The 26,679-nt window shown below is 41.0% G+C and overlaps 1 protein-coding gene and 1 long non-coding RNA gene across 3 annotated transcripts in view; one reads left to right on the top strand and one right to left on the bottom strand.

The window, feature by feature from the left end:
* CHN2 (chimerin 2) overlaps nt 1–9,074 on the bottom strand; it is a 167,957-nt gene extending 158,883 nt beyond the window's left edge. Inside the window, exon 1 of one of the 2 annotated variants that reach the window (XM_065051418.1) lies at nt 8,340–9,074. In XM_065051418.1, coding sequence (XP_064907490.1) covers nt 8,340–8,388 — 49 coding nt within the window. In that variant the 5' untranslated portion in view covers nt 8,389–9,074. Of the gene's footprint in view, nt 1–7,686; nt 7,850–8,339 lie in introns of those variants that run through there. The other variant, XM_065051419.1, reaches the window with a different exon arrangement.
* Nucleotides 9,075–9,242: 168 nt separating this feature from the next.
* LOC110360141 (uncharacterized) lies at nt 9,243–21,182 on the top strand. The gene is made up of 2 exons (XR_002415799.2): nt 9,243–19,439; nt 20,413–21,182. It is a non-coding gene; the product is annotated as an uncharacterized LOC110360141 (long non-coding RNA).
* Nucleotides 21,183–26,679: the final 5,497 nt, after the last annotated feature.

Below are 26,679 nucleotides of genomic sequence, written 5' to 3'. Positions count from 1 at the left end.
AACCAAACCAACCAAAATAATAATAATAACCACTGCAACCACAGCCTTGGAAAAGCTGTAAACAGAGGATCTGTCTGGGTCTCTCATGATGTCCTCCATCCTCTCCTCTTTCCTTTGGGGCACTCTGATCTATTTTATGGGGGAATTAAGGCATTATCAGAGCAGCTTCATGCCACAGAAGAATATTACAACATATACTCCATGTCTTCAGACAGCAGAGTTAATGCTGTGGGACTTCTTTTGCTTTTAAACACAGCACGCTGCGCATTGTGGGAGCAGAAAAATCACCTTCTCCTGGGAACTTCTGCCTGCCTTCACCCTGGCTGGGCCAGGATGCCTATTCGTTATGTGTGCTTACTATTGTTCTGCCTTGCCATAACACAAAGCTAAACATTTAACCAGTCGGTCCATCAAGATCAGACAAATTTCTAGCAATTAAACGTCTGCTCAACAAGCTGAACCTCATTTATGAACTGAGGTCTCCATCTCTTCTAACATTCAGCTTTTTGCACTGATAAAACAAAAAGCATAACACCACACACGCACTTCATAACATCTTGCCTTTTAAAAGCTATGAGCAATGTTTAAGCAGTCAACAAGAAGGTGAGAAGGAAGGAGAGGAACAGCTACATGACAAGCTTGTAAAAAGAAATTGAGAAATGTGACTTGACACACAGGTCACAGCAGGTGACACGTGATTTACTGATGATCAGAAAGGGCCCACCTAGTACTTTCTATGCTGTCAGTAATAATACCGTGCTGGAGACACCTCGTCTCTGGGGAATTGGACTGCCTGATAAAGATATCCTCGGAACAGATGTCTTATTTACTGAACTAATTATTTTGTGATGACCTTGATCAATACTACCAGAAGCAAGGTGAGCGACACCAACACATTCTTCTGAATTTTAAAAACCCTTTAACCCCTTCTTGCCTCACCAAACGCACCAGCCCATGTTCACTGGCAAACTTTAAAGCACACTAATGTTACAAGGACGCTACTGCAACATCAGTTTCCTCCTGCCAAGAATACACTCACTTTCCAGCCCCAGGATTTGGGTTACTGTTGAGTAAAACAAGGTGATGAAACTGTTATTGCTGAATTGCGCATGATTCATAATTTGTAATAATCACCTCCAAATGTAAAATTCAAATTTACATTCTCATAATCAAAGGTCAGAAAAAGACAGCAAGAATGGGTCATTATTCATAGCAGTTAAAACTACACGTTTACACCAGGTACTGTACATAATTCTTAGATGAATGGCGACTACACCTGTAAAGAATGTGATATACACAGAATTACAGATTTATAGCTTCTTGTATAAATTCTGCTACATTTCCCTGCAACAAAAGCTTTTTCATGCAATATTAATGTGCCATTCCTTAACGCACTGTTATCCAAATATTTAATCTCCTAAGTAACTCCTCCTTTTCTAGAGGAGAAGAACAAGTGACAACAGACTGGCTCCCCAGCATGGGAACACCTTCTGCCAGCACTCATGTTGCAAATCCAGCCACTGTTGTCCTTTAGCCAAAGGTATGTAAATAAACAAAGCAAGGGTTTGTTTTAAAAAAAACCCAACACATTTATTTGTCAAAACCACCACGTTTAAGGCTTACTTATGCACCATAATAACCAAATTATTATCATCCAAAACACATAAAACATTGTGGGCATGGACATACAAGAGTATAACATTCACTAATGTAAAATACTCCTGCCTACAATCCCTCAGCATTTGGCATACCCAAACCTCCTTAGAACTACCAAACAGAAGGCAAGAACTCATCCATTGAACTGGTATCCAAAAAGGTCATCATCATGCCAGCATGTAAGACTGTTGGTCTGATCCTCTACATATGTCTTTGAGACAAGCAGATCCGTAAGAATAATAAGACTTTTGTTTTACAGAGTCCCAATATAAGCTAAATTGTGAGGCAGATATGCATTGTACCACTTTCCAGGCTATTTTCTTCTCAGTAATCACAGCCCACACATTCAGTAACTAACTGTTGAATCAATCACTGTATGAGAATGGGGTACTTTGGCATTCTTCCCCTTTGAATTTTTATTATTTTTAATAAGAATGGTGAGTTCTTTATAATCACCAAATACAAAAGACTACAGCTGTAATTTAGGGCAAGAACACCCTGGCCAGCAGAAGCTTGGCATGAGGAAGAGAAATAAAAGGAACTCTCATTGCCCTTGTAAAAATCAAAAGTAGCACCTTATCAGCATAATGACAGCATTATTTAAATAGCTTTCATGTGCCATTTTCACAACACTATTTCTATTACATCACTGAGAATAAACATCTCTTTTCATTTACTAATCTTTTTCCCAATTAGAATCTCTCTGAATCTGTGTACAATAGCAATTTCATTTCTTCTCATTTGCTTGCATCTTAATTAAAATCAGACTATGTTGACTTTCATTTTTACAATATATCTGCCTATTTCACATCATAGCACCTTCATGACCCCCAGAGAGTCATGAGCCTTTAATATTTTATTTTGACCTTGTTAAGTTACTGGAACCATCAAAGATTTTTCTTCTTCCCTCAGTAAGCAGTTTTTCATCCTTCTTGAAACACACAGTATGTGTGAAAACATGTAGTTGAGAAATGAAATATGCTGCCTTTAAACAACATATCTCTGTTCGTTTATTTAAAAAATACTGCATTTCAATTTATTACAAGAGTTAGTTTATGAACCATAAACTTCATTATCAATTAAATGAGGATCACTGCTTAAATGATACTTAAAGCCCTTTTCCCCTGAGCTTCAGGACAGAAAAACAATTTTTCATTTTCAATTTTTAAAAAAATCAATAATTGGCTATTTTAAAAGAATTTATAGTGTTCTTCTTCTACACAGGTATCCAAGTTCACAAAAGCAAGGAGTTTGTGGGGAGCAGCAGTATCTTTTACTAGAGCAGCAGACACAGCGGAAAAGTAAAAACACCCTGACCTGTGGCAGAAAGCTCACCTAGGTGTTTCAACTCCATCACCTGGTCTAACAACAGGTATTTATTTGAAAAGCACACAGCACTTGAAGAAGCATCAATTCAAATTGGAAGCAGAAAGGTGCAGACCTATCCGTTCAGCCTAACACCTGCAAATTTATCTTTGCAGCACGTAGAAAAGACAAAATTCTGGGTACACCAGCACAAACATGTACACATTTCCCTTGGGTCTTCAAGCCAAACTCTCCCACTGTCACCACTCTTGCAGGTTAGGCTCAGGCTCAGGGAAAGGTTTTGTCACAGTCAGAGCCCTGCTGAAGGAGAAAGCCTGATTACACACTATCATTTTGCAGACTTGTGTTTGCATTTACCTTCTGTGTGGACCCTCACCTGACAGACAGCCTGAGCTATCTAACCTAGCCCCTCATTACCAGGGGGTTATCTGGCAGAAGACTTTTCAAGTAGAGCTCAAAGCCTTGAAAGTAGCTGGGATTTACAGTCACTTCACACCAGCTTTGGATGGCACAACCGTGCAAAGGCAGAGATGTCACCTCAGAAAGCCGCTGCATGGAGCCTAGCTGAGAAGCTTGCTGGATTTTCTGCTCCTCGGGCAAGCAGAGCAGGCACAGCTACTAAGGTCTCTTCACTCAAGCTCATATTTACATTCCAGCAAGCAGAGCCTCAAGTTCGTCGGTCATGTACAATCAGTATTTGGCTACTGGGTGGAGGAAACTGGAGGCAGCTGGTGACAAAGTGGGAGAGGTAAATTGTTTGCCAGGAGAAAAGCTGAAAAGTTTCAACAACAACAAAGTTTAAAAAAAGAAAAAACAGAATGAGTGAGAATAAGGTTCAGTAGTCAGATGGGGAGTGGCAAAGGAACATGCTATTTTAAGGAGAAAGCAGCATTAAAGTACAGAAACATGTACAGTCCTCTTTAGAGGACATGAGAGAAAGAAAAGATACTGCTTGTGCACTTCAGCTGGGGAGAACAACAAAATTTAGGGGTTTACAAGGAATGCAGCTAATAGATCACCTCAGCATGTGCTATAGAAGAGATTACAGGAAAGTCAAATTCCCAGTGACAGTAATTATAATTTCAGCACTTTATATGCTGTGCAGATTTACCCAAGTTCCATGGAATACTACTTAACAGCTTATGAGGCCTACCTTCTTCCCCCAGCACAGTACGCCCCCTTCAAACACAACTGCTAGTGGTCAAAGCGCAGCTTAAGTTGTGCCACCAAAAGCAGAGAGCTATATATGAAGAAATACAATACAAATACCCACAGCCCTCTCTAGATTTGTCACCAGTCAGTGCTAGCTTACTGAAAATAAAATCCTTCAGAGGCTCCTGGTAGATGGGGCCCATGACAAGTACCTCAAATTATTGAACCTATAATTAGCAGCCTCACAGTGGCTGTTGAGACAAGTACACAGACCACAGACACAAGCTCTGAAGGAGGGACAGGTTTTCTAGCTGTGAAAGCAAAGGAGCAACTGATTTCTGAGTACAAATACTTGCTTTACTATTACTTTATAGCTTAAGTTATAGCTCTGCATGTATGTTAGCTCCCCATTTCTACAAATGCTACAGCTAACAACCCTTCCATAAATGACAGCCCCAGCACAGAACCAAATTCTGATCTTTAATGTAGACACAAATTCAAGTGAAGACTATAATCCCACTTGCACTTTTGCAGAAACATAAATGGGCAGGCACAGTATCTACACCACAAAGTTCTCGAGCAGCTTCCTCACATTAAATATATTTGAACTGTTCAACATTTTTTCTCATTGACATGAATTGGCAGGAACAAAACAGAAATGCTACACTGCAAATGGTCACTTGCAGTAACAAATTCTCAGGCTTCAGCAATCAGCATTCATGGGCAGACATCTTCTGCCCCTGGGCCTAATGTGACTGTTTTGTTCCTACAACACACATGTGCTCACCTGTATAATGAATACATGATTTTACAAAAGAAGAGTAGAAATGGACACTGTCTAAGGAAGGAGAAACATCCATATCTTAAGAAAGGTGGGTAAAAGACAGAAGAAATCACCCCTTTAAAAAAGTGAATGAGAATTCCCATCTGACACTGAAACTCTAATTTCCACTATTATCACTCGGTCAATAAACCTTTTTACTCCTTGTAAAAGAGATTCTAGCTAACCCTTGCCTTCCCATACAGGCACTAGAGGCTAAACAAAATCCCAATGAGAACAAAAGCTGGAGGTGCTCAGCACCACTTTGTGTTCAGATACACCAGAATCTGGCTTTCAACCAGTCCAACTTGTACTCATGCATATGCAGGTCAGCTATTACCCCCAGAAGTTCTTAAACAAGTCACCTGTAATTTCTGCAGTATCATCTCCCAGTGCTCAAACCTAACCACATATTTGGATGTTACAGACACTAATTTAAGCACAGAAGTGAGGCAGATCTTCTGATGTTACTTCAAAATAACAGCAAACCCTGACAGTCATCTAAAACTGGAACTATTTAGATCGTCTCAAGATGAATAGTTTTATATCTTCTCAGAATGTTTGTATATAAGCATATTAAAAAAAAAAAAACACAACACAACAAAAAGACATGTTTTGCTGAAGCTAAAAATGCATTTGCAAATATGGCAATTGTTCCTAGATTATTTCAAGATCTAAAAGCATTACAAACACAATGCTTTAATTTGGCTTTAGAAGTTCCCTATGAGATGGAAAAACAGTAAACTGCTCTTAAAGATGTTCGAAAGATCCAGCAAGACATTAAGCAGCTTCATCAAGGCCAAGCATCAAGTCAATAGCAGAGCTGAGTCCTGCACCATGGTATTCTGCTATCAAACACAAACCTTACTTCCTTCTTCCATCAGTAAAATGTATTGTGATACTATAACCTTTCCTCTTCTACGGAACAGAAGTAATTATACTATTTGGAAGTATTCATATTGTTAAGTTAAACATACATACAAATTCTACCAAATTAAATTTAAAAGCAAGACTGTTTGGTTAGATTGTGTAAACAATATGCTCTAAGACTTGCTGAGTTCTGAGAACTGAAACCACAGACAGCCAAAATACAGCTGCACACAGTCAGATATGGTGTTTCTGCTAATACTGGAAACTTTATCATGCTGCAGCAAATTTCACTTCTGATTGGTATTGTGCATAGAAGAAATACAAACTGAATGCACTGGAACAAAACCAAAAAACTCTCCAAGGTTGTAAGTTATGAAAGCCAAGGGCACTCAGTTATTTTATGAGATACTTGACAATATTTATTAGTTGTACTACTGTGGCATCCAAGAGCCCCAAGCATGGGCCAAGGCTCAGCTGTGCTCATCCTTGCAAAAATACAAAACAAAAGATAAACCATAAACTGCTGTAGGCTGGAGCTAAGGGCTTCAAATAAAGCAGGGTACTGTAAAATGCCAAAGCCCCTGACTTTTAAGTATGTGCCTCTAAAGCCCAGAGCTCAGTTCCTTGGTTAGATGTTAAGTTTGGTGCTAGATTCACCTGCTAAGCTGGGACCAACCTGGAGTAAGCTGACACCAACTGCTCCGACCAAGGATGTGCCTGAAGTCCCACTCTTCCCTGCAGTTCAGGCATTTGAACTAAGACTTCAAGGGAGACACATCTGTCAGTTCAGCAGACAGATCCTGTAGCCTCAAATCAGTAAAGCCAGTGGGGATTCAGAGGTGTGTATCTCACAAGCCAGAACATCATGGAAGCAAGACGTTGAGATTTGTGGAGCACGGAAGCTTCGCACACAGGGACATACGTGCTTCTGCGGCTTCATGCTTAGAGCACCAAAGAGTAAAGTTGCAGGTTCTAGCCTAGGCTCTTACAGTTGTTTCTGGTTTTATCACAAAATTTAGATGTAAAATTTTACAAATGATCCATAAAATAAATATCACACTGCCCAAAAGAGTACCTTAACTAACAAGCTATTGAGCTAGGTTGGTTCTTGCTTGTTTTCATTTTGGTCTTGCAACTTTTGCATTGTGAACACAAACACAAGGCACAATTTCTCGTGCTTACTTCTTCCAGGTGCTTTATAGTTAAGGCAATCAGAGCTCATATTGTTCGCATTTTTTTATTAAAAGAGTTGGGATAAATATTTATTTTAAGTACCTAGCTTTTTCTTTGGATCTGGCTGTAACTTGCATTCTGGAGCAGGGATAGAACAACTTAGGTTACACACACACACACACAAAAAAAAATCTATAGGTGCTCATTGCCTTTTAAATTTACTTATATTTTTCTACAGTTGTATTCACAGTTGAGGTAGCTTGTCTGCTTTTCACAGCACATATTGCTATGTTTAAGAAGTACTCTTACAAATTCTCAGTCTGGCACCTCAAATAAAACACTGGGTCATAAATCCCTTGAACCCTGAAGTTGTTCACCCTATTTATCCCTTCATCCCAATAACATGCCAGAGTAACAACTCTCTGCCAATTTCTCGTAACTTCAACATTAAAATAAACTGCCCAGTGACCTAAGAAGCCGGCGGTGACACTACTGTAACGCTGCTTTCAATTTCAGGCTGCCTCGTTCACAAATGCACCGTAACTTTTCTTGGCTTCCTGCAGGCAGGGAGCCCTCCCCGTCACGGGGAAGCACCACCTTCCACCCCAGCACCGCAAAACTCAACGCACACACAAGCTCCTCAAACCGCGCACAGCCCCCGCGGCAGAAACCCCGGGTGTGTTTTTCACCTGGAGCATTTTTCTTTTATCCGGATCGGGAGTTTAATCGTTCCTAGTACTGTAGAAGTACTCAAAACGCCCGGGGTGCCACGACGCCCACCGAGGGGCACGTTTGGCAGTCTCCGGCCGGCGCGGCACACCCGCGCAGCACCCCGCGCCGAGATGCGATGCGGGGCCGCTCCTGCCCCGCGGGGACCACGGCAGAGGACGCCCGTCGGCAGGGCGACGTGGTCTCTGAGCACCCCGGGCCACACAAACCCCGAGGCGGGAGCTCCCGTTAACGCGCCAGCCGTAGAAACGCAGGGGGTCGCGGACGCGCCCCTTCCCGAGTGGGGAAGGATGCAGCTCCATCGGCGAGGTAGCCCGGCTCGGGGCTTCCCCCGCCCCACACAAAGGCACGGCGGGGAGGCGAGCCGCACCCCGCTGCGCCTCCCCCGTCCCGCTCCCCCCGTCGGCGCCACTTCAGGGACAACCGGCCGCGGGCAGGGGCATCGCCGCCCCGCCGGGGAAGAGCCCGCGCGGGGCTCGGGAGCCACCGCGGCGGCTGCCGGCGGGGCCGAGAGCGCTCGGGGCGGGCGGGACGGCGAGGCGCTCCGCAGACAGGTAGTTCCCTGCTAAAATGGAGGGAGGGGAGAAATGCGGCGTTCGCCGGAGAAACTTACCAGAGGAAACCGACGAGCCGGACAAACTGGAGTTACTGGATGTGGCCATGGTCCCTCCTCCTCGCCCCTTAGCTACGAGCCCCGCGTCGGCCCCCGCTGCTGTCCGGCCGCCGCTGCCGCCAGCCCATCGCAAAGTGCCGGGGCCGCGCCGCGCCGCCGCTGCAGCCCGCGCTGGGCTCCCCGCGCCGCCGGGGAGCGGGAGGCGGCCGTGCCCCCGCCGAGGCCCTGCGGCCGCTCTCCGAGGCTGGGCGAAGCCGCTCGGCAGGTCAGGTAAAAGGCCCCGCGGCGCTTCCAGTGCCCTCTCTCCGCTTGGGGAGCAGGGCTTACCTTGTGACGGGAACGGGAGAGCCGCCCTGCCAGCGCCTTCCCTCGCCTCCTCCCTTCCCTTCCCTGGCCGTCCCTTCCCTTCCCCGCCTCCTCGCGGGCAGCGCTGACAGCCCGCCGGGGAGACCCGCCGCCGCAGCTCCCCTCACGCACACAAAGGAAGCGGCGGCGCTGCCGGCCGGGCTGCCGGCCCCGGCTGAGCGGGCAGGGTGGGTCCCGGGCGGGCGAGCCCCGGCGGAGCGGCAGCCCCGCCGAGCGACGGCCAAGCCCCTTTCCGGCCGCCGCCGCCTGGCACGGGGCTGGCGGCGAGCGCGGCTTCTGCCATGTGCGGGCGCCCGTCCCGCCTGGCCCGCCGGGGCGGCAGCGCCTGTTGAGCGCCTCGGCTCCCCCCTCGGCGGTGCCGCAGTGTGGGCTCCCCGCTCGGCTGCGCTCCCGCGGGCGCGGCGCCCCGCCACCTCCTAGCCCTGCCTGCGGTCGCCCCCCCGGAGCCGCCGGAGACCAGCGCTGGAACGGGGCTGCGCACCTGGGGCAGGGCTTCGCCCCCGCCACCCTTTGTCCGCCCCCTTCCTCCTCAGGTTGCCCTCTGTTCCCGCGGCTCTCCTCCTCCCCCTTCACGCTCCCCCCCTTCACTTTTCTTTTATATATATATATATATATATTTAATTCCTCCTGGCATACGTTTTCTTAAAATAAATAAATAAATAAAGGAATGGGCTAGCACCAACACTGTGGTCTCCCTGTTCTGCGGGACCCCAGCCCAGCCACAGTTGGGGCCTGCCACCCCGAAGCACTCCAGTTTTGGTGAAACACGGGAGTCACCCACTGGGCCGGCTGCCAGACACACAAAGGGGGCACGGTGGGTCTAAGGCAGACCAGCCTGGGCTGCTTGCCCTGTGTCCTAATGGGCAAGTGGGAAAGAGGAAGATCCAAGAAAGCATTACTTGTAGCCTTCCTCTTGTTGACTGCCCTTCATGTTTCCTTCACAGTGGTTTGTTACCAGCCAAAGCTTCCATCTCGTTTTATATAACAAGGGCAAGAAGACTGCAGGAAGGTGGTCGGCTGCCCTATGGTTCTTAACAGCCAAGTGGCATGGCAAGTCTTGCTGGCACAGGATCTGTACCAAGTCTACAACCCATTTACCTTGATGATGATTTATGAAAGACTTCCATGTTTCGTAACAGAGAGTCTGTAACACAAAGTTACTTCTGTATCAGCGAGGAAGTCCATTAAGGTTTCTTTGGCAAACGAAGCCCTACCCGCCCAGCTACACAGTGGCTCAAACGAGCGTGCAAGCCGCCTGGCCTCTCTGTAACCCGCACCCAGCCCCTTCCCTTTTTCCCAGAGCCGAAATAGAACCAGGGCTGCCCAAGCCCTGCAGTCGGCTCCCATTTTTAACTCGGGAAAACAGGTACCGAGACCCCCTCTAGCGGCAGAGGCACCGGTAGCAGCGATTCCGCAGCCGCGGTGAGCGGGACCGCCGCGTCCCGCACCCTCCGCGGGATTCCTGCCAGTAGCTCCGGGGACGCGGCTGAGGCCAACTTGCTTTTCCAGGTTTTATTTTGTAATGACGGCTTGCTCTATACGCGAAGGAACAGGCTTTAAACCAAGATTTAGCACTAAGTTTTATTAATCTGTAAATTGCCCTGTGACATACTTAAAACAGGACAGGCGTGTCACTGCTTTTTGGGCTTTGGCCAAATCTTTTGTGTCACGCATTTTAAAGATTGAATGCTGAGAGCAAAATGAGTAAGGTAGAAAGTTATTTTATCTGCTGGATTAGGTCATAAAACCAGGGTGATAGCTGGGATGTAGGAAAATACTGTAGTAATATGGTAAACATCAAGATTGTAATAGTAAATTTTTCATTTGCAGAGTATATCGTATTGAAGTCATATTTGCTTGTCTCCTACATGTTTGTTTTTTTCTCTTTCTCCTGCTATATCTTTCTTTCTAGTATTTGTCTCCCCGTAGTCTGTTATATGTCTTCATTTTCCCTCCATAATCTAGCACTGTCTTGCCCTCTTGTCTGTTCAGCAACTGTTGGAAAACTGTGTTGTATGAGGAGTGAAATAAAGTGGTGTTAAAAACACTAGAAGAATCTGCAGGGAAAGAGAGAAAACCCCTCAACTCTGCTGAGACTTTGCAGACAGAAAAGTATTTTCATAGTTAATTTTAAATTATCTTTCCAGCTATAGATCTGGATAAAGCAAGAGAGGAATTTCTTCAGTGTATGGCTACTCCATGTATTCCAATAATTGCAAACAAAGTATATTCTGTCCGAAGTCAGTGCGGCTGGACATATCTGGTTATGAATGTGTGTGCCTTTAAAGGACAGGCAACTGTTGATAATCTTTGTAATAATAATAGGTATGAGGTCAGGTAGTCTCAATTTCTACAACATTGAAAGGTAAATTAATAAAATGAAATGTACTGTAGATTAAAAGTAACTTTTTCACATTTCAAGACAGGATGGCTTTTTTCTTGTTAGTAGCAAAGAACATAAAAGCCATGAAATTAGAGGGGAAATTACTAGATCAAAGGGGAAGCAAATTTAAAAGAAACAAAAGTAGCCTTGTTATGTGTAGAAGGTGCAAAGTGAAGACAATGCAATCAAATCTCACTTCCATTTTATAGAAACTGTGAACAGATTCTGTCTTAGTCTAATTTGTGCAGAGCCCAGATTTACTCATTACTAATAGAAGAAATACTCAGATAACTAGAATACACTTTAAATTGTAAACTAAATACTGTCTCTGATGTAGACTATTCCTGAGCTTTCCACATGTATGTGCTTCATATAAGCCTGATAAAAATCTTGCACTTTACACTCCCTATGGATCTAAATGTAGTTCTTGCTTGCATGATATCTGCACTTTTATGAGAAGTCCCAGGTTTCAAAAGTTTTGAGGAACTCAGAAAAATCACATTTCCCTGTATATATGACCTTAGAAACTCCCCATGGTTGGACACTACCATTGACATTAACAGTGACCTGCAAAGGAAAAATATCAAACTGTATGTTTCATGAGAAATATCTGAAAGCTTTCCTTTTTTCATTCCCGGGGAAGATTCCTGGAAAGTTTCGTTGCCTCTAGATTGGTTAAATGCAATTTTTACTGATGGATTTTCAGTTGTGTGGTTCTGTGTGTTGTTTTTTTTGTCTGTTTGGTTGTTGTTGTTTTGATTTTTTTTTTTAATGAAGACATTGGGGAGTTTGTCAAAGAACAAGGGTTTAACAAACCATTTCTCAGTGTATAACTAAATGACAAATAAGTGACTGCCTGCCTCAAGCTAACACCCAGCTAGCAACACAATACTTGAAATTACATTAAACTTGCCACAGAAGAGACTGTTTTATTGCAAAAGCTAATAGATATGGGAAGCCCAAAGTAATGGCTGTAAGATTAAAGGAGCCCAAAAGCATTGCTGCTCATTTCCAAATATATCTATGAAAAGATCTGAAAAGTTTCTCCAGATTTCCAGTGTATCTGGTTATTTCTGTGCCTGACTTTAATTACCCACTCTTACACTTCCACGTGGTAGGATTCCTATTTAAGCTAGAGCTTACACACATTTGGTTCTCAAATAACCAAAAATGAGTAAATACCATCTAATTATGGCAAATAATAAGTCTTACAGCTCAAGGCCTATTGAACCCAGCAGAAGACTAAGTGACTTTACATTTGGCAGGGACCCTTTCACAGTGTAGTCCTGAACATGTTGATGTGCAGGTCCATGCACAATTAAATTGTCACATTAAGTCTAGTGGAACAACATATTTTGGTAAAATTACAGGTGTGAGCAGGATGAAGACCTGCATTTGGAGAGCCATTGGTGCAAACCATTGTGATTTTGACAGCTGTGGACATGTCTATGCTGCTTTTCTGCTATGGAGTGGCCTTGGTTCCCCAGACAACTGGGCTGTGCTGGTTTGTGTCCTTATTTCAAAACAAAGGCTCTGCGGAGCAGACAGGCCAGCTGCCTTCTGCACAGACATCAGTGTCATAGCTAACTTGTAATGACTTTGTGAAGGTAAGGCAAATCGTAGCTGATAAATAGGTTTTTATATTCCCATGCAATAAAAGCTAGTCCAAAGTCACCCTCCCCCTGGACAGCAGGAGGAAAACCTAGAAATAACAAATAAAGGCAAGTGAACAGAACTGTGCTGGTTTCCTTCAAGAAGGCGGGTTTTCCCTTTTTGACCAAATTGCTTATTGCATGTCAAAATATGGACACATATTTAATATACTGGTTTCCTTTCATTCAACTTAAGACATAGTAGGCACTTCCACTGTGGAGGCAAAGACCTCTGCTTGTAATTTCTTTCATTTTCCTGATTTGGCAGAATGCTTTCTGCTGCAGAAAAAAAGAGATCTGAAACACAAATATAGATTAGAAAAAGGAAAAACATAGGTCACTAGACGGGGCCTGTAGCAACATAAATCCTGGCATCAGCCTGGCTTACTCAGCCTGAAAGACATTAACCTAAGGCAGACAATCATTTATATCTCTGTCTTCCCTTAAGATTTTCTTAATATAATATCTAAGAGTAACTCCAGGTAAGAGCGAAGAGAAAGAGCCAGGCTGTTGAGCTAAATTATCTGCATGAGTAGGCAAAGGAATGCTACAATATTATCAGAGAGGTACTAGGAATGATAGAAGCCAGTTGTTACTTTAAAAGACTGGAGATGACAATGTTCCCAATCTTTCTATCACCATGACTTTCATTTAAGAAATCATTACTTTCAATTATCACACAGGATCACAGATTATTTTTCATTATTTTCTCCTTCACTTGTTTATAGAGTTTCTAACCTTCTCTGTTGTTTCCACTCTATTACAGAGATTAAAAAAAGCACAGCTACTAATGTCTTAATCATGTTGACATGAAACCTATATCTTTTCATAAATCTTCGTTTCTATTTTTACCCAGGAGCGGCTTCCTAATTCCATATTTCAGAACCTTTGAGAGAACAGTTAATGCTGTATATACAAAACTCCCATTGCTGCAGTTGATGGGAGCTGCAGCTTGTCTCAAATACAATTTATCTCAAACTTCTATAGGTTATCTCAAAGAGACTGTTGAACTGATAGTTATCAGTTCCACCTGTTGAAGTCTCCCTTATACAGGAGCCATTTCCTAAGAGACCTCCAGAAAGAATCTCGCCCAAAATTAGTGTGCCATGAGTGCCCTTAGCCATAAGGCCTCCCCTTCCAACAATGAAGCCAAGCTTCATGTTCAGCTCTAGCAGCCAAGCCTCTGTGGGTGGCTGCGGTGCCATCCGTAAGGCCCTTCTGGATTTGCAGTCATGGTATCTCAGATTATGTTTGTGGAATCTGGCATAAACTGCTATATCTGACTGCAGAGTTAATAACACCAGAGTGACAACGACCTACTTTGCACCATAAACCTGGTGAGGAGGACAGGAGTTTGAAACCTAGTTAATGAATTTATTTCAAGATGAAAATTTGTGTTTATTATTGGTGGGTTTAGATAGCTTGGCAAAAATGTTGGGTTTTAATTAATTATGCAAATTAGAGGAAAGTAAAGACATTTGGCCCACTGCTTTGATTATGTAATAGCTATAGAAATATAAATGTTCTGCACAAGACAGCAAGACATATGACACAAAGATTTAGTGTTGTCAAATAACTAAAATGCTAATCCTTCCTTTGATGTTTATATCGCTTAGCTGGAAAGGGAGGAAATGCATTATTCATTCTTTGATGTTATGAAAGGGAAAGGCCTTTATAAGCAATATATAAGCCATATTTATGTACTCTTCACAGTACTTGGAAATTTTACTCAATATAAGCACAAGCAATAATAAAAAATATAAACCAAAACATCAATAAATAGCAGATGCACACTGTATTTGGATATTAATAAATTATGTGAGCCATTATGGCTGCAACAGCAGGTGGTGGTGTAGTTCAAGACTCTCTGTGACTTCTCACTTTTTTTCCTCATACTCCAAAGGGGAAGGTTTGAGTCCTCTAAGACCTGGTGCAATTTTTAGCTCTGCACCTTTCATTGATGAACAAACTAGAGGTATCTACTGAATTTTATTCACTCTGCAAAAAACATGCAGCAAACAGGCTGTTTGTCACTGGTGAGTGCTAAACCTGCTGCTATGACTAATTTATGAATGTTCATCCTATTTGTCCTTTCATCTTTCTTCCTGTCTCATACATCCTATTTTAATTAAATCTCAGATTGAGAGTTCACTGAGGCAGAGAATTTCCTTGTTATGTTGTTTTCAAAGTTTTTTTTTATACAGTGGAGCTCTAATCTGTAATTGGAAGGTGATAAAGATTTTGAAGTCACTAGAGTCAGCTATATAACTGCCATCTACCTGATTAAAATAAATAATTGTACAGAAAAATTTATAGTGAAATTGAACTTTAGTGGTTTTTTTTCCTTTGTTAATAATAAGCAACAACTTTCAGATCCCTTGCCTTAGAGTACAGAATTTGAAAGTCCAAACTATTTGTAGTATAGTTCTCCTTCACATCATTATCAAACTCTCCCTTTGGTACATGATAGCATTTTGCTATTTTTTTTTCCAGAGAAGGAACCCAAGTCTGCTAAGTATTTAAGCAGATATCTATTCTTTTTTACCAAATGATAAACACTCATAATTTTGGACCATGAAGCCTTTTGTTGGTCCAGGCAATAAGTAATAAACAAGTACAAAATATATAGGACAAGAGAATTTTTGTCCATGTTTTTGTAGCACCTTTCTCTGAACAGAATGGGTCACATTTAAGTGTGAAGGTCATGTTTGTATCTAAGCTACTCTCAACCTCTCTTCTATAATTATTTGAAACAATAACATTACCATATAATTTAATGCAGGTGAAGAGGTGGAGAAAGAAGAATAGAAACAGTTTTGAAGAACTTAACAACAATCAGTCTTTTTTCGCTAGTATTCTGATTCTCACGTTACTGCATACTAAAAACCTGAACATAAGATATTGGCCTATTGTTACTAAACTGAGATTTTCTTATATAAATGTTCCAAGCAGAGCATCCTTAAAACAAAACTCAATGACGTACAGTGCACCACTTTTATTAAACTTTGGCTTTTTATCTAGACTGACATTTCAATGAATTCTTTTCCTCATAGTTGAACATTTCCTCTTTCTTGAACCTGCAGTAAAGTCATCATGTTGAATTCACAGCTTCCCAATTACCATGACAATGCAGAGATATCAAAGCCTCAGCTTTACTCTTTCATTAAGGTGGAAGAAAGAGCAGAGCTCAGAGCAGAGCTACTTTAACTCTTCTGTCATTTTTTTTTCCTTGTATTTGAATTGTATGCAAATGTATGAAGATTTAATTAATTAATTTATTTGCAATTTCAGCATCCTCAGTACATTTCTTCGTACTGACAAATTTTAGCTAATAGGTTTGTTTGACAACTGTTCAATACAAAAGTGTATTTGGATACTCAAAATTAATGAATTGTGTTGGAGCTGAATGATCTGTTATCTAAGTTATGTGTTATAAGCCTTTTGAAGCAAAATCGGCAGTTGTCCAAAATAAATTTGTTTCAGCTACAGAACTGAAAATCGCATTCATCAGACTCTTGCAAAAACAAAGCTTTGCTCATGTATTTGTCAAAAGTAAATTAGTCAAAACATCTATTTAGAAGTTATTTACTTCAGATGTTAATGAATTATTTATCTCAATATTTCTCCTATTTAACTGTGATCCCAAATTCTCTTAATCAGCTACAAATATTTTAAATGATAGAGGGGCAGCTGCTAGAGGAGAATTCTCATCTTAATGTGTGTTTTATTTATAAGCATTTTCTGCCCATTTATAAAATTCTGTCTAAACATAATTTTGTGTACTTTGTAATTTACTAATATAGACTAGGGTAGCCTCAGGCTTGGCTGTTTTATTCTTAAATATGTGCAGATATGGATGCTCTGTATTACATATGCAAACAGAAAGCCTACAGGCTATAATGGTTTTGCAGTTGGGTTCTGTTTTCTTAATTTATAAAATCAGAGGTCATATGTAGAGATTTTGGATGTTTCATTGGACCAACATACCATTCACCTATGTAATACGATTTCCTAAAGACCTACTGATATTAGGCATCCTAGGTTCCAAATGAAGGCATTTCTCTTCTCCACAGTTTTACTGAAGAGATAAAATCAATATACAGCTCCACATTTGTCCCTTAATGCTTGGACTGGAACCTTGCCTCTGCTGAAGGCAGTAATAGTTATTCTCACTGACTTCAAAGAGGCTAGTGTTTCACCCTTCATTTCCCTACTGGATACTGCTTTTCCCTTTAAGCTACCATGTATCATAAAAAGATATATGCTTTGGGAACTATAACACACCACAGTAAAAATTGTAATGCCACAAGGCAATGTCGATATATATTTTTATGTAGTAGAGGAGGGAGGAAATAAACCAGGAGAGACAAATGTTCCTATTCACAAAGCTCAAGAGTTTTTGTTGTATTTATGAATGAAAACACATCCTTTCAAGCAATGAAACCCCCATATACCTGCTTAGTACCATTCCACCAAGGGCAGCTGTCAGGTAAGCACAGCTTTAGCAGCAAATCTGTTCTTATTATTTCTCATGCACAAAGAAGGTTAGAAATATGATTTTGAGCACTAATGAGTTTGTGAAAAATGGGCCAGTATCAAAGATGTTCTGTATATCTTAGGTACTGAAGCATGATCCTGGGAACTTCAGTTCAACTTTATTATAAGATATGGCATCATGGATTACCTTGCTTATTTAGTTCAGTTTTTATATGTATCTTCTGCCTGAAATGTAGTTTAAAGCATCCAGTCCAAAATATATAAAGGATGATACTATGGAGTTCTACCAAAAAGTTAAAAATAAAAGTGCCTGTATCCTGCAACCAATTCTTGTCTAAATGCTCAAGAAAAGAAGATAACCTTTGTCTCACATGCAGAACTGGATAAAGTTATCTTGTAAGCAGACAGTGAGGAGCAGAGATCCAGAGAAACACCGAGCAATAGGGACAGGAACTCTTATGATTTGGGCTGTTGGCCTCTTTTAATTTCCTAAGTCAGGTCCGTTCTAAATATGTGAGGGCCCTGACCCTGAAGGGAAGGCCAGGCCTTGGCCCATCACTGTTAAAGCCAAACCTGCATCAAATTCACTATCATCAAAACCTCCCCCTGTGAAATTCACAGTAATACTTGGGTGAAATCTCTATGTCTAAACCTGTTATTTGTCGTTTTGGGGGGCATATTTGGCATGCAAGCATAAAAGCACAACTGAGGGAACGTTTTAATGGAAAGGTAGTAACAAATATGTCTACCATAACCCGTTTGCTATAAGTATGTATATATACATGGTCTATATAATAAATATAACCTTGCTAAGTAAGTATCTGAGATTGGCAATGGAAAAAGCTGACAAAGTGAGCCAAAGCAAAGTGAAGTCTTCAGTTTAAAATCAGTGCCAGAGGTAAACAACAATACCAGGAAGGGAATGAATGTCTCCTGATAGTCAAGCCAGGAGCGCAAGAGCCTATCTGCAATACCTGTCATAGCCTTTTTAATTTTTTTTTTTTACAAAAAAACGATGCTTGATTAAGCCAATTCTTTGGCTTACTCCATTTGGTGCTTAATTAACTGGATATTGAATACTCATTTTGCATGTTACATAAAATCAGTTTAAGTGGGCAGGAAAACACTCAGAGTACAAATGAGCTTTCATCAGTGACTGAAGATCCTATTGTCTATGACTCAAAAGAAAAGTAAACAGCAGTGCCCATGCCCAACCTGCCTTTCATTCCACAAAAAGAAAACAAAACATCAGAAGTACTGCTCTTATTATAATGCTGACATTTTGAAACATGCAAAAACATTGAGTCAAATGCAAATTCTAGTGAATTTTATCAGAGGCGAGTGCCTCAAATGATATGATTCTAAAATTGCACATTAAACTAAAGATCAAATTAGATGAAATGTATGTAAAAGAGTAATAAATAAGTATCTGTGTGTAAATAGCATTAATACATCATGAGTTTAGCTGGGCAGATTGGGGGATGTAAATCTGTTGAGGATGATTTGGTTCAAGATTGCAAGGGAAAAGAATGTTGGCTGTCATTCAGTTAAACTCCTGCTGTGAACACCAATAAAAAGATGACCTTTTCAGGCTCTGCAGAAGTCCCATTTAGCAATGATGGTTTTGCCCAAGAGCATTAGGAGCACTGTGCTCTCAAAAAGTTAAGAAAACAAAGGGAAAGAGCTCCGCCACAGAAACAAACAGCAGAGTGTATGTCTTCAGGAGAAAATGCCTCAGAAGAGTGGAGAATTAGGTCAAGTGACCTGCTAATAACCAAGAACTTATATCAAAGTTTGTCCAGAAAAGAAAACGGAAATGACTGTTGCAAATGTTAAGTATGAAGCCACAGCACATCCCTCTGTGGGAGTGCCACTTGGCAGCTGAGGAAACTTGCCAATGAATAATTCTTCACACTCACCAAAGTTAGTAGAATTCAGGCAAAACGTGGCACAGGGCAAATAAGGTTGTTTGCTAGCCTTTTTTTGTCCTGTTAGCTACCTCTGTCAGCTTATTAAACACTCAGATTCAAAACATACATGAGTTAAGCAAAATTTATCTTCTTTTATGCCTAGCTGGAAAGATGAGCTGAATTTCAGACAGCCTCATGCCATGGATCAGCCTGGTTAGAAAGAGGCAATGACTGAGAAGGACGTGCTTGTGTGAGTCTGTGAGATGTCACCCACCTACACATCTATGAGCATGTATGTACCACTGCTCACATACATATAGCCTTGGTAAAGCCAGAAACATTACATGACTGTCTGAATATGAGGCCCTTTTTCTCTCTCCACTGGTATAGAAAAAGAAATAATTTCTGTGGTCATTAGAAGGCTGCAGATAATTTTCTTCAAACATTTTGCCACATCTGGGGGCCTATTTTCCTCTCCATAGGCTGCTTAACTCTTATTAATATCAATGGGAGTTATACACACATGTGGAGAATAAATTAGATTCTTCATTGTTTCCTTCTGATAAAATTAAATGTTCTTTCCACATGTTAAAATTAGCTCACATACTGTTGTTCTCATGGTATTAGAAATAGAGAACATTAGTCACCTAATGAATCTTAAATTATTTTGCTTCTTAATAAAAGACCTTAGCTTACTTCTTCTGGAATCAGAAACTAGTTGTCAAAAGTCTCAGTCAGAACTTACGTACCAGATTTGGTATGGCTTTGCAGCTATTTATTTCATCCTCATGCTGGATGGAAAACCTTTTTTCCCAGTGTGGTGCATTATACAGACTAGATCTGTGAGTAGCAGTTGCTTCACACTAATAAATTGATAAACTCTTATCCAGTAAAAATTTTTATCAATAAGTGTTTATTTCCTTTTTTTTTTCCTTAATTACTAGCATTGGAAGACAAATATTTCTGTCACAGCTTGTATCAAGACTGTCTTAACTCATTTTCCTGTGATGCCTGTAAGTGAAAAGTATTAAACGAATTTTCACTGACACAAATTTGAGATGCAATTTAACACTCTCATTATACAGGGAGTCATTATTGTGCATGATGTGGTATATGTAAAATGCTGAGATGGATTTTATACTCTTTGAAGTGTTTTTTGTAGGACAAATGCTTATCTTTATAGCAGACCTATTAATATTTATCCTTGACATTGCATCAAAGAAATAGCTACAGAGATTATTTTGTAGACCTTTTGACATTTTTAGAATATGGAATGCTGAACATCAACATTCAACTCAGTCATAAATGCAGTTCCCTGAAGGCTGATGACATCAAACAGATTGGACCATCTTCTTAGAAACTGCATCCCCTGTGGATCACTCAGTGGCAGAAAATGATTAAGCATTATAACTTCATAGGACAGAACTAGAGATGCAGCTGCATCTGCAAATGGAAGAGGAATAGTGTGTCAATAACATCTGCCAACTTGTCCCAGAAGTGGTGCGAGATGGGTGAACGTCTACAACTTGAGAGACTGGGAGGTTCTGCAATATTAGAAACCTCTTGTTGTAGAGACGCACTCGGAAAATTTGACAGAACTCTGTTGGGTAAAACCTGTGTGAGCTCAACTTCAAGCTACAGCTAAGAAAAGTCAAGAAACCAGGACTTGTACCTACGCCATAGATAGAATCAAGAAACAGGAGTCAGTGAAGTTACCTGACCCAGGAATCAAGCCGGTATAATCGGAGAAAAACTGATAATCTAACTATCAGAGAAGGAATTGTATAACAAGAAATAAATGTACCAAAATCCAGAATCAGGGGTTTTTTGCTATTATTTATTCTAGTGTTTAGTAACATGAACAGTAGTTTTTCACTGCAATTCATAAACTATTTAGACTTCATTCTTTTTTTCTCAAGACTGTTGTTAACTGTCCGAAGCTACAGGAATTTGGATTTTATTCTAAACTCAATATGCCTCTGTGAGTAGCTGTTGCTTCACACTAATAAATTGATAAACTCTTATCCAGCCAAAATTTTTATCAACAAGTGTTTATTTCCTTATTTCCTTTTTTTTTTTTTTTTTTTCTTATTTACTAGCATTGAAAGACAAATGTTTCTGTCACAGCTTGTATCAAGACTGGCTTAACTCATTTTCCTGTGAGACCTGTAAGTGAAAAGTACTAAACGAATTTTCACTGACACAAATTTGAGTTGCAATTTAATATTGCCATGATGCAGGGAGTCATTATTGTGCATGTCTGTATTTATGACCTTAAAACAAGATGCAATCTGTTTGATATCTAGTTGTACTTTTCAGATTTGCTTTCAGTTTTTTCTCAAAACATGCTGGAAAATCAAAACTATAGTTTAGGCTAAACAGATATGAAGAGTAGTGAAATTTATTTTTGCTCCTGATTTTTGCTTCTGATGATACTTTTAGTATTCATTTCTGAATGTCTTTCAGGCTTAACTGGAATTCAACATACCTTCTAGGTCCTTAGGTGCTCTTGTTTGTGAGATTCTGACTGAGAAGACTTGCTATGATCCATTCAAGTCACCCCGTAGTGAGTGGGATCCACAATATCAGGAGAACTACATTTGGGCACCTAGATGCTTTAGTGACTTAGGTCTGTTATAGTCAGTCAAGATTTTGTCAATCGCACCAATGGACCTTAAAGAGCCATCTAGCTGCCCAGGTAATAGGCATCTGTTTTAGAGAGAGAAGCTGATTCTCCTCTGCTGAAACTGAATCCCGTCAAGATCTGAGTCCTACTAAGAGCTTCAAAACAATTGGATGTTCCTCTAAATCTTCCATCTTACTAAACTCCATCTTTTTTAGCCCAGAGAGATAAGATCTGGTTTATTGCTTTTTGTCCTCTTGATTTACAAGGGTTAGAATGAGGGATTTGTTTTACTATGCCAATCTGTTCTCTTTACTAATCCTGCATTTTGTTTCAGGCAATTGCCCTGTGATGGTCTTAACATCACTGTCTCAGGACACCTTTCAGAGATGAATCCTGGCACTTAGTAGAGAGTTGGCAGTTTTAAGATAACCAACTGGCTGATAAGCCTTGGGTACAAGCTCAGGGTAGAGAGTAAGAGCTTTGCACAGGTGTGAAAGCCACCCCTATGCTCTAGGAATCAACAACAGTATTGGCATCTTGTAAGCACTTGATTTAGTCATTGCTTAGCTATTTTCTCTGAAGCTCTCAATATAATATCAGCTATGTTTTGCAAGCTGATAACAAACACCACACCGGTAACTCCAGCCCCTGCAAGCAGTAGTCTGTGTACTTTTCTGAGCTTTTAAATACAGGGTTTTTTTTTCAAACAGATTAACAGGTAAAACCAAATATCATGAGTTGTCCTCAAGGGGCGAGCTATTTGGTTGTTGGACCTTAATTCAAAACTAGTCACGGAATTTGGGGGTGTAAATATACAATAATTTCATTGTTTAAGGCTTTAAGGTCTATTCTGAGGACACAAAGCTGTGCGATTGTGTTTGTCAATGATTTTTTGTCCACTGTGACATCCTTGGTCAAGGTCAATTTGCCACATGTGTTCATAGTGGCCACTAAGAGTGAAGTATTTCAGTCTTTCCTAAAGGGATCCTGTCAGATAATATGGAACAGTAATTATGCTGAAGTATTACACTGAAAGATTACTTTCTTAACTTTTTATGGCTAATGAAATTCTAATTTGCAAGTGTTGGTTCAATTCCTGATATGCATGTGAGTAATATGGAATTCTTCTGGCTAAAACTGTTCAAAGGAGAAGCCTACAAGCCAAATATATTATGCAGGAGAGAATTAGCTGCCTTCCCACACCCTCCTCCTTGAATTGTGGTTAATCTGTGATCACTTTCTGTCCACCATGTAGGCTTGAATTTACAACCAAATCTTGTATTTCAGCTTTGTTCTCCTAAAAACCAATAAATTATTATATGGCAGTTGAAACATGTTCAGAGATTATGTTGAATTTCTGATTGTCGAGCACAGATTGAAGCAAAAAGTTTCCACAATCTGAATGTCTTAGTTTCTATCAGCAGTACTATAAACTTCTCCAGCTTACACCATAACAAAACACCTTCCAAATCAACTTCCAATATTAGAGGAAAGTTTTCAAATTAAGTGCCAGTGCAGTGCCTTGAACTTCTTGATACTTTTAGTATTCATTAACATATATATAATGTATTTTCAATGAAATAAAATGTGGCTTATTGCTCTGTGTTTGCATATGGTACAATGCACAGTTATGAATGATTTCTGCAGATGGATTTTAATGCACATTATCTTGCCTACCTTATGTTATGACTAGATTATCCTCATTCTGCAGACTCAATCCTCTACATCTGTAAGATGCAGTGCAGCTGCAAAAAGCCCCTAGTACTCCTGCCATTTAGTCACACGTCTTAACCACAAGATCCTTCCTTAATTATAGTAGTACTTCTGCAGGGACAAACATATATGATGAAATGTTATACTCGGCTTTTTTTCCCAAAGGAAATATATTGGTTTTGAATGCAGTATCAAACTCCATGGGTGTGGATTTAACTATATACAAATTCAGTTTCTGTAAGGTGGATTCTTGGTATTATTCAGGACTGTGGATGGAGGTGGATGGAAATGCATTTATGTCAGATTTGTGAGCTGCCAGCAGTGTGCCTACCCACTTTCCACTGTGCCACATCCACTCTGACAGATGCTTAATTTTAAAAGTTAATAGTCTGTCATTCGTATGGAAAACTAAGGGCTTCTCTATGAGCTTGTTATTTGTAGGTGAAAGATTTAGAAAACATGATGTTCCTTAAACCAGCTTCTTGCAAGTCCTCTGCTTTTAGTTATTTCCTGAGAAACAACTTTGACATAAATAAGAAGTGTCTTGGCTTGCCCTTATCTTGAGATATGCTTTAAAGTTAGAACAGTTTGGGATGCCAAATTCTTACCCTTTTCACTTTTGCAGAAGTGCTCATGAAACATGTCACTCAGGATTGGCTTTCCTTCCCCTTTGTATAGTCACACAAAAACAATAGTGAAAATAACTGTCTTTAAGTGGAAAGTTTGGGCAATACAAAGACTTGGGTGATCACTTATGGTCTGACTATGTCCAATGTCTGTTACCTACTATCTTAACAGTATCTTGGTTTGCTAGAGGAATTTTATCATTTTTCTAAGCTGTAGCTTGCTGTCCACCGAAGCTTCAGAGCATTGACATGTCACTTAATGGCAATGGGAAAGACTCAAACATTTTTTTTCTGAAAGTCACTTAATTTATCATTCTGTAATACCCATCTGGCTCCTGGCATCTGCACTCTGAGATGTGGAAATCTGCATATCAACCATTTAGTCATCTTGGTGTGTCTTATAAAAAAAAAAAAGGCTGCTTTTACTGAGATGGGGTGAAGTTTTTCATGGCTTAAAGTAACACTGCCAAACCCCAAAATTACCTTAATTGGGAGTGATGTCAAACCATAGTCAAGGATTTCAGATGAACCCTCATTTACACCTGAACCTCTTTGACCTGATAAGCAACTGTAGGCTGCAAAAATGTCTTACCTGTATGGAAGAGGAATGGCAAGAAGGGGATTAGTTTGGTGGCTGACCCTTCTGTCTCATGCAAGAGCTTAAATGAGGTTAACAGAGGAGGACAGAAATATTTGTTGAGGTTGAGACTGTATTGTCCTGAGCCATGTTGACTGATGCATTCCTCTGTGAGCATCTCAAAGCTGTGGAGGGGAAAGCTCACCTACCAGCACCTCTTGTAGGAGCAGCAGAATTTTGTTTAGCTGTTGTATTTAAAATTAAAGGAAATGTTTTGTCACAGTGATCTGGAGTCAGACAGAGTATAAGATCTACATGCTTTCTTTTTGTGCCAAGGTAGGAGAACGGACAATTATGAAAGGAAGTTATGGTCCCTCACACCTTTCCTGCCTATTTTCTGGAAGGAGATCTTCCACCCTGCTGGTTACAGCCTGCCAGCTTTTATTTGTGTTGGTTTCCCCTAACTAGTGTTCAAGTTGTTTTCGGTGTCCTCTCAGTGCTGCTCCTCCTTTCACACAACCTCCTGTGACTTGCTCCTGTTACATTGTGAAAACAGCAATTGAACCAGACTGGCGCATCTTTGTGTGTGGTGGTCGCACTTCCAAGAACCTTGATGGCGCCTCCCAGAAACGGTCTGCTCAGGGTTATTTTCCTCTTATTTGTGCTTCTCACAGATGTATTTCAGCTGCCAAGAGAGAGAGAAATGCGGTCCCTTCAAGTGCAAGGGTTGTGTCTGGTCTCCTCTGACGTGGTGGTGTTCGCTGCCAAACTCTGCTCCAGGGGTGCAGTGCTGTGACCTCACGGTCGGGTGTAAAGCCGTCATGTAAACTGCATAAATCTCTGCTGTGCTTGTTGCTGTCTCTCCCTTCTCTGGAGGAATGAATGTGCTTACCAGATGGTTAAAATACAAGCAACACACAAACAGCATGCTGTCAAAATATCTAACTGACATATTAGATGCACATTTTACACATGTCAGAAAGCTTGTCTTCAGCCAGGCTGCTGAACCAAGGGCTCCCATTTTAATGTGAATTCCACTTGTATCCCTAACTTTGAACCTGATTTCTGGTTTGCATTCATTCATTAGTCTATGTGCTCCTGTGTTTTCAGTGAGTCCTTCCACAGGTGTGGATGTCGGAGTCCCACATGTGATCCTCCCAGTCAACCCAGCCTCCAAAAAGCAAATACCATGAAGCAAAACCATCCCAGGCTTTTCAGAGTGCTGAGTCTAAGACATCGCAGAGTGATGACTGAAACACCCGAGGTGACTGTGTTGCCACACACGAGATTAAATTGAGAATTCTGAAGAAGTGACTCACTGGTATTTTATATCAGAAGCAGCCCAGGGCCGTCCTCATTGTCTAGTCGCTAATCTGTGTTTTCAAGTCTCAGCCTTCCTGCTGTCTCCTTCTTTAAATCCGTTGAAAAACTCCCAGTGACAGGCAGCAAGTTCACTGAAGGTCAACTGGTTTTGTACGAGCAGAACACGCTTTTGCAAAAGGACAGTTTAGCATTATTTTCTGTTCCATGTCCTTTACTTGCAGACTACAAGCAGCATGGCCTTGCTGAATGGCTGGGAAAGGGGCATTTAAACAGCCTCTGCTCACTTGCTTTTCATCAGGTATCACTGATGAACTGCGGAGGAATTTTAAAAATGCTTAGAAGTACAAAAAAACCTGCTTGATCCATATACGCATGATTTAAAAGTCAGCCTTTGGGAAACTTATACAGGAAGAATGTCTGAGGGTTGGCAACTGTCCTGGCAGAGTGACTAACACCCGAAATGAAATCAGCATGATAAATGAATTTTAGCATTGCTGGAGCAGGAAAGTCACATTGGCAGTTTGGTCTTTCTGAGAGACAAGTCAAAACAGAAAGCAATAGCTGGATCCTGTACTCGGCACTGGTGAGGCTGCACCTGGAATCCTGTGTCCAGTTTTGGGTGCTTCACTGCAAGAAAGACATTGAGGTGCTGGAGAGAGTCCAGAGA

This window comes from Columba livia, chromosome 2 (assembly GCF_036013475.1).
Source record: "Columba livia isolate bColLiv1 breed racing homer chromosome 2, bColLiv1.pat.W.v2, whole genome shotgun sequence".
Classification (NCBI taxonomy): Eukaryota; Metazoa; Chordata; class Aves; order Columbiformes; family Columbidae; genus Columba; species Columba livia.
This window is presented reverse-complemented; position numbering and strand designations above follow the sequence as displayed.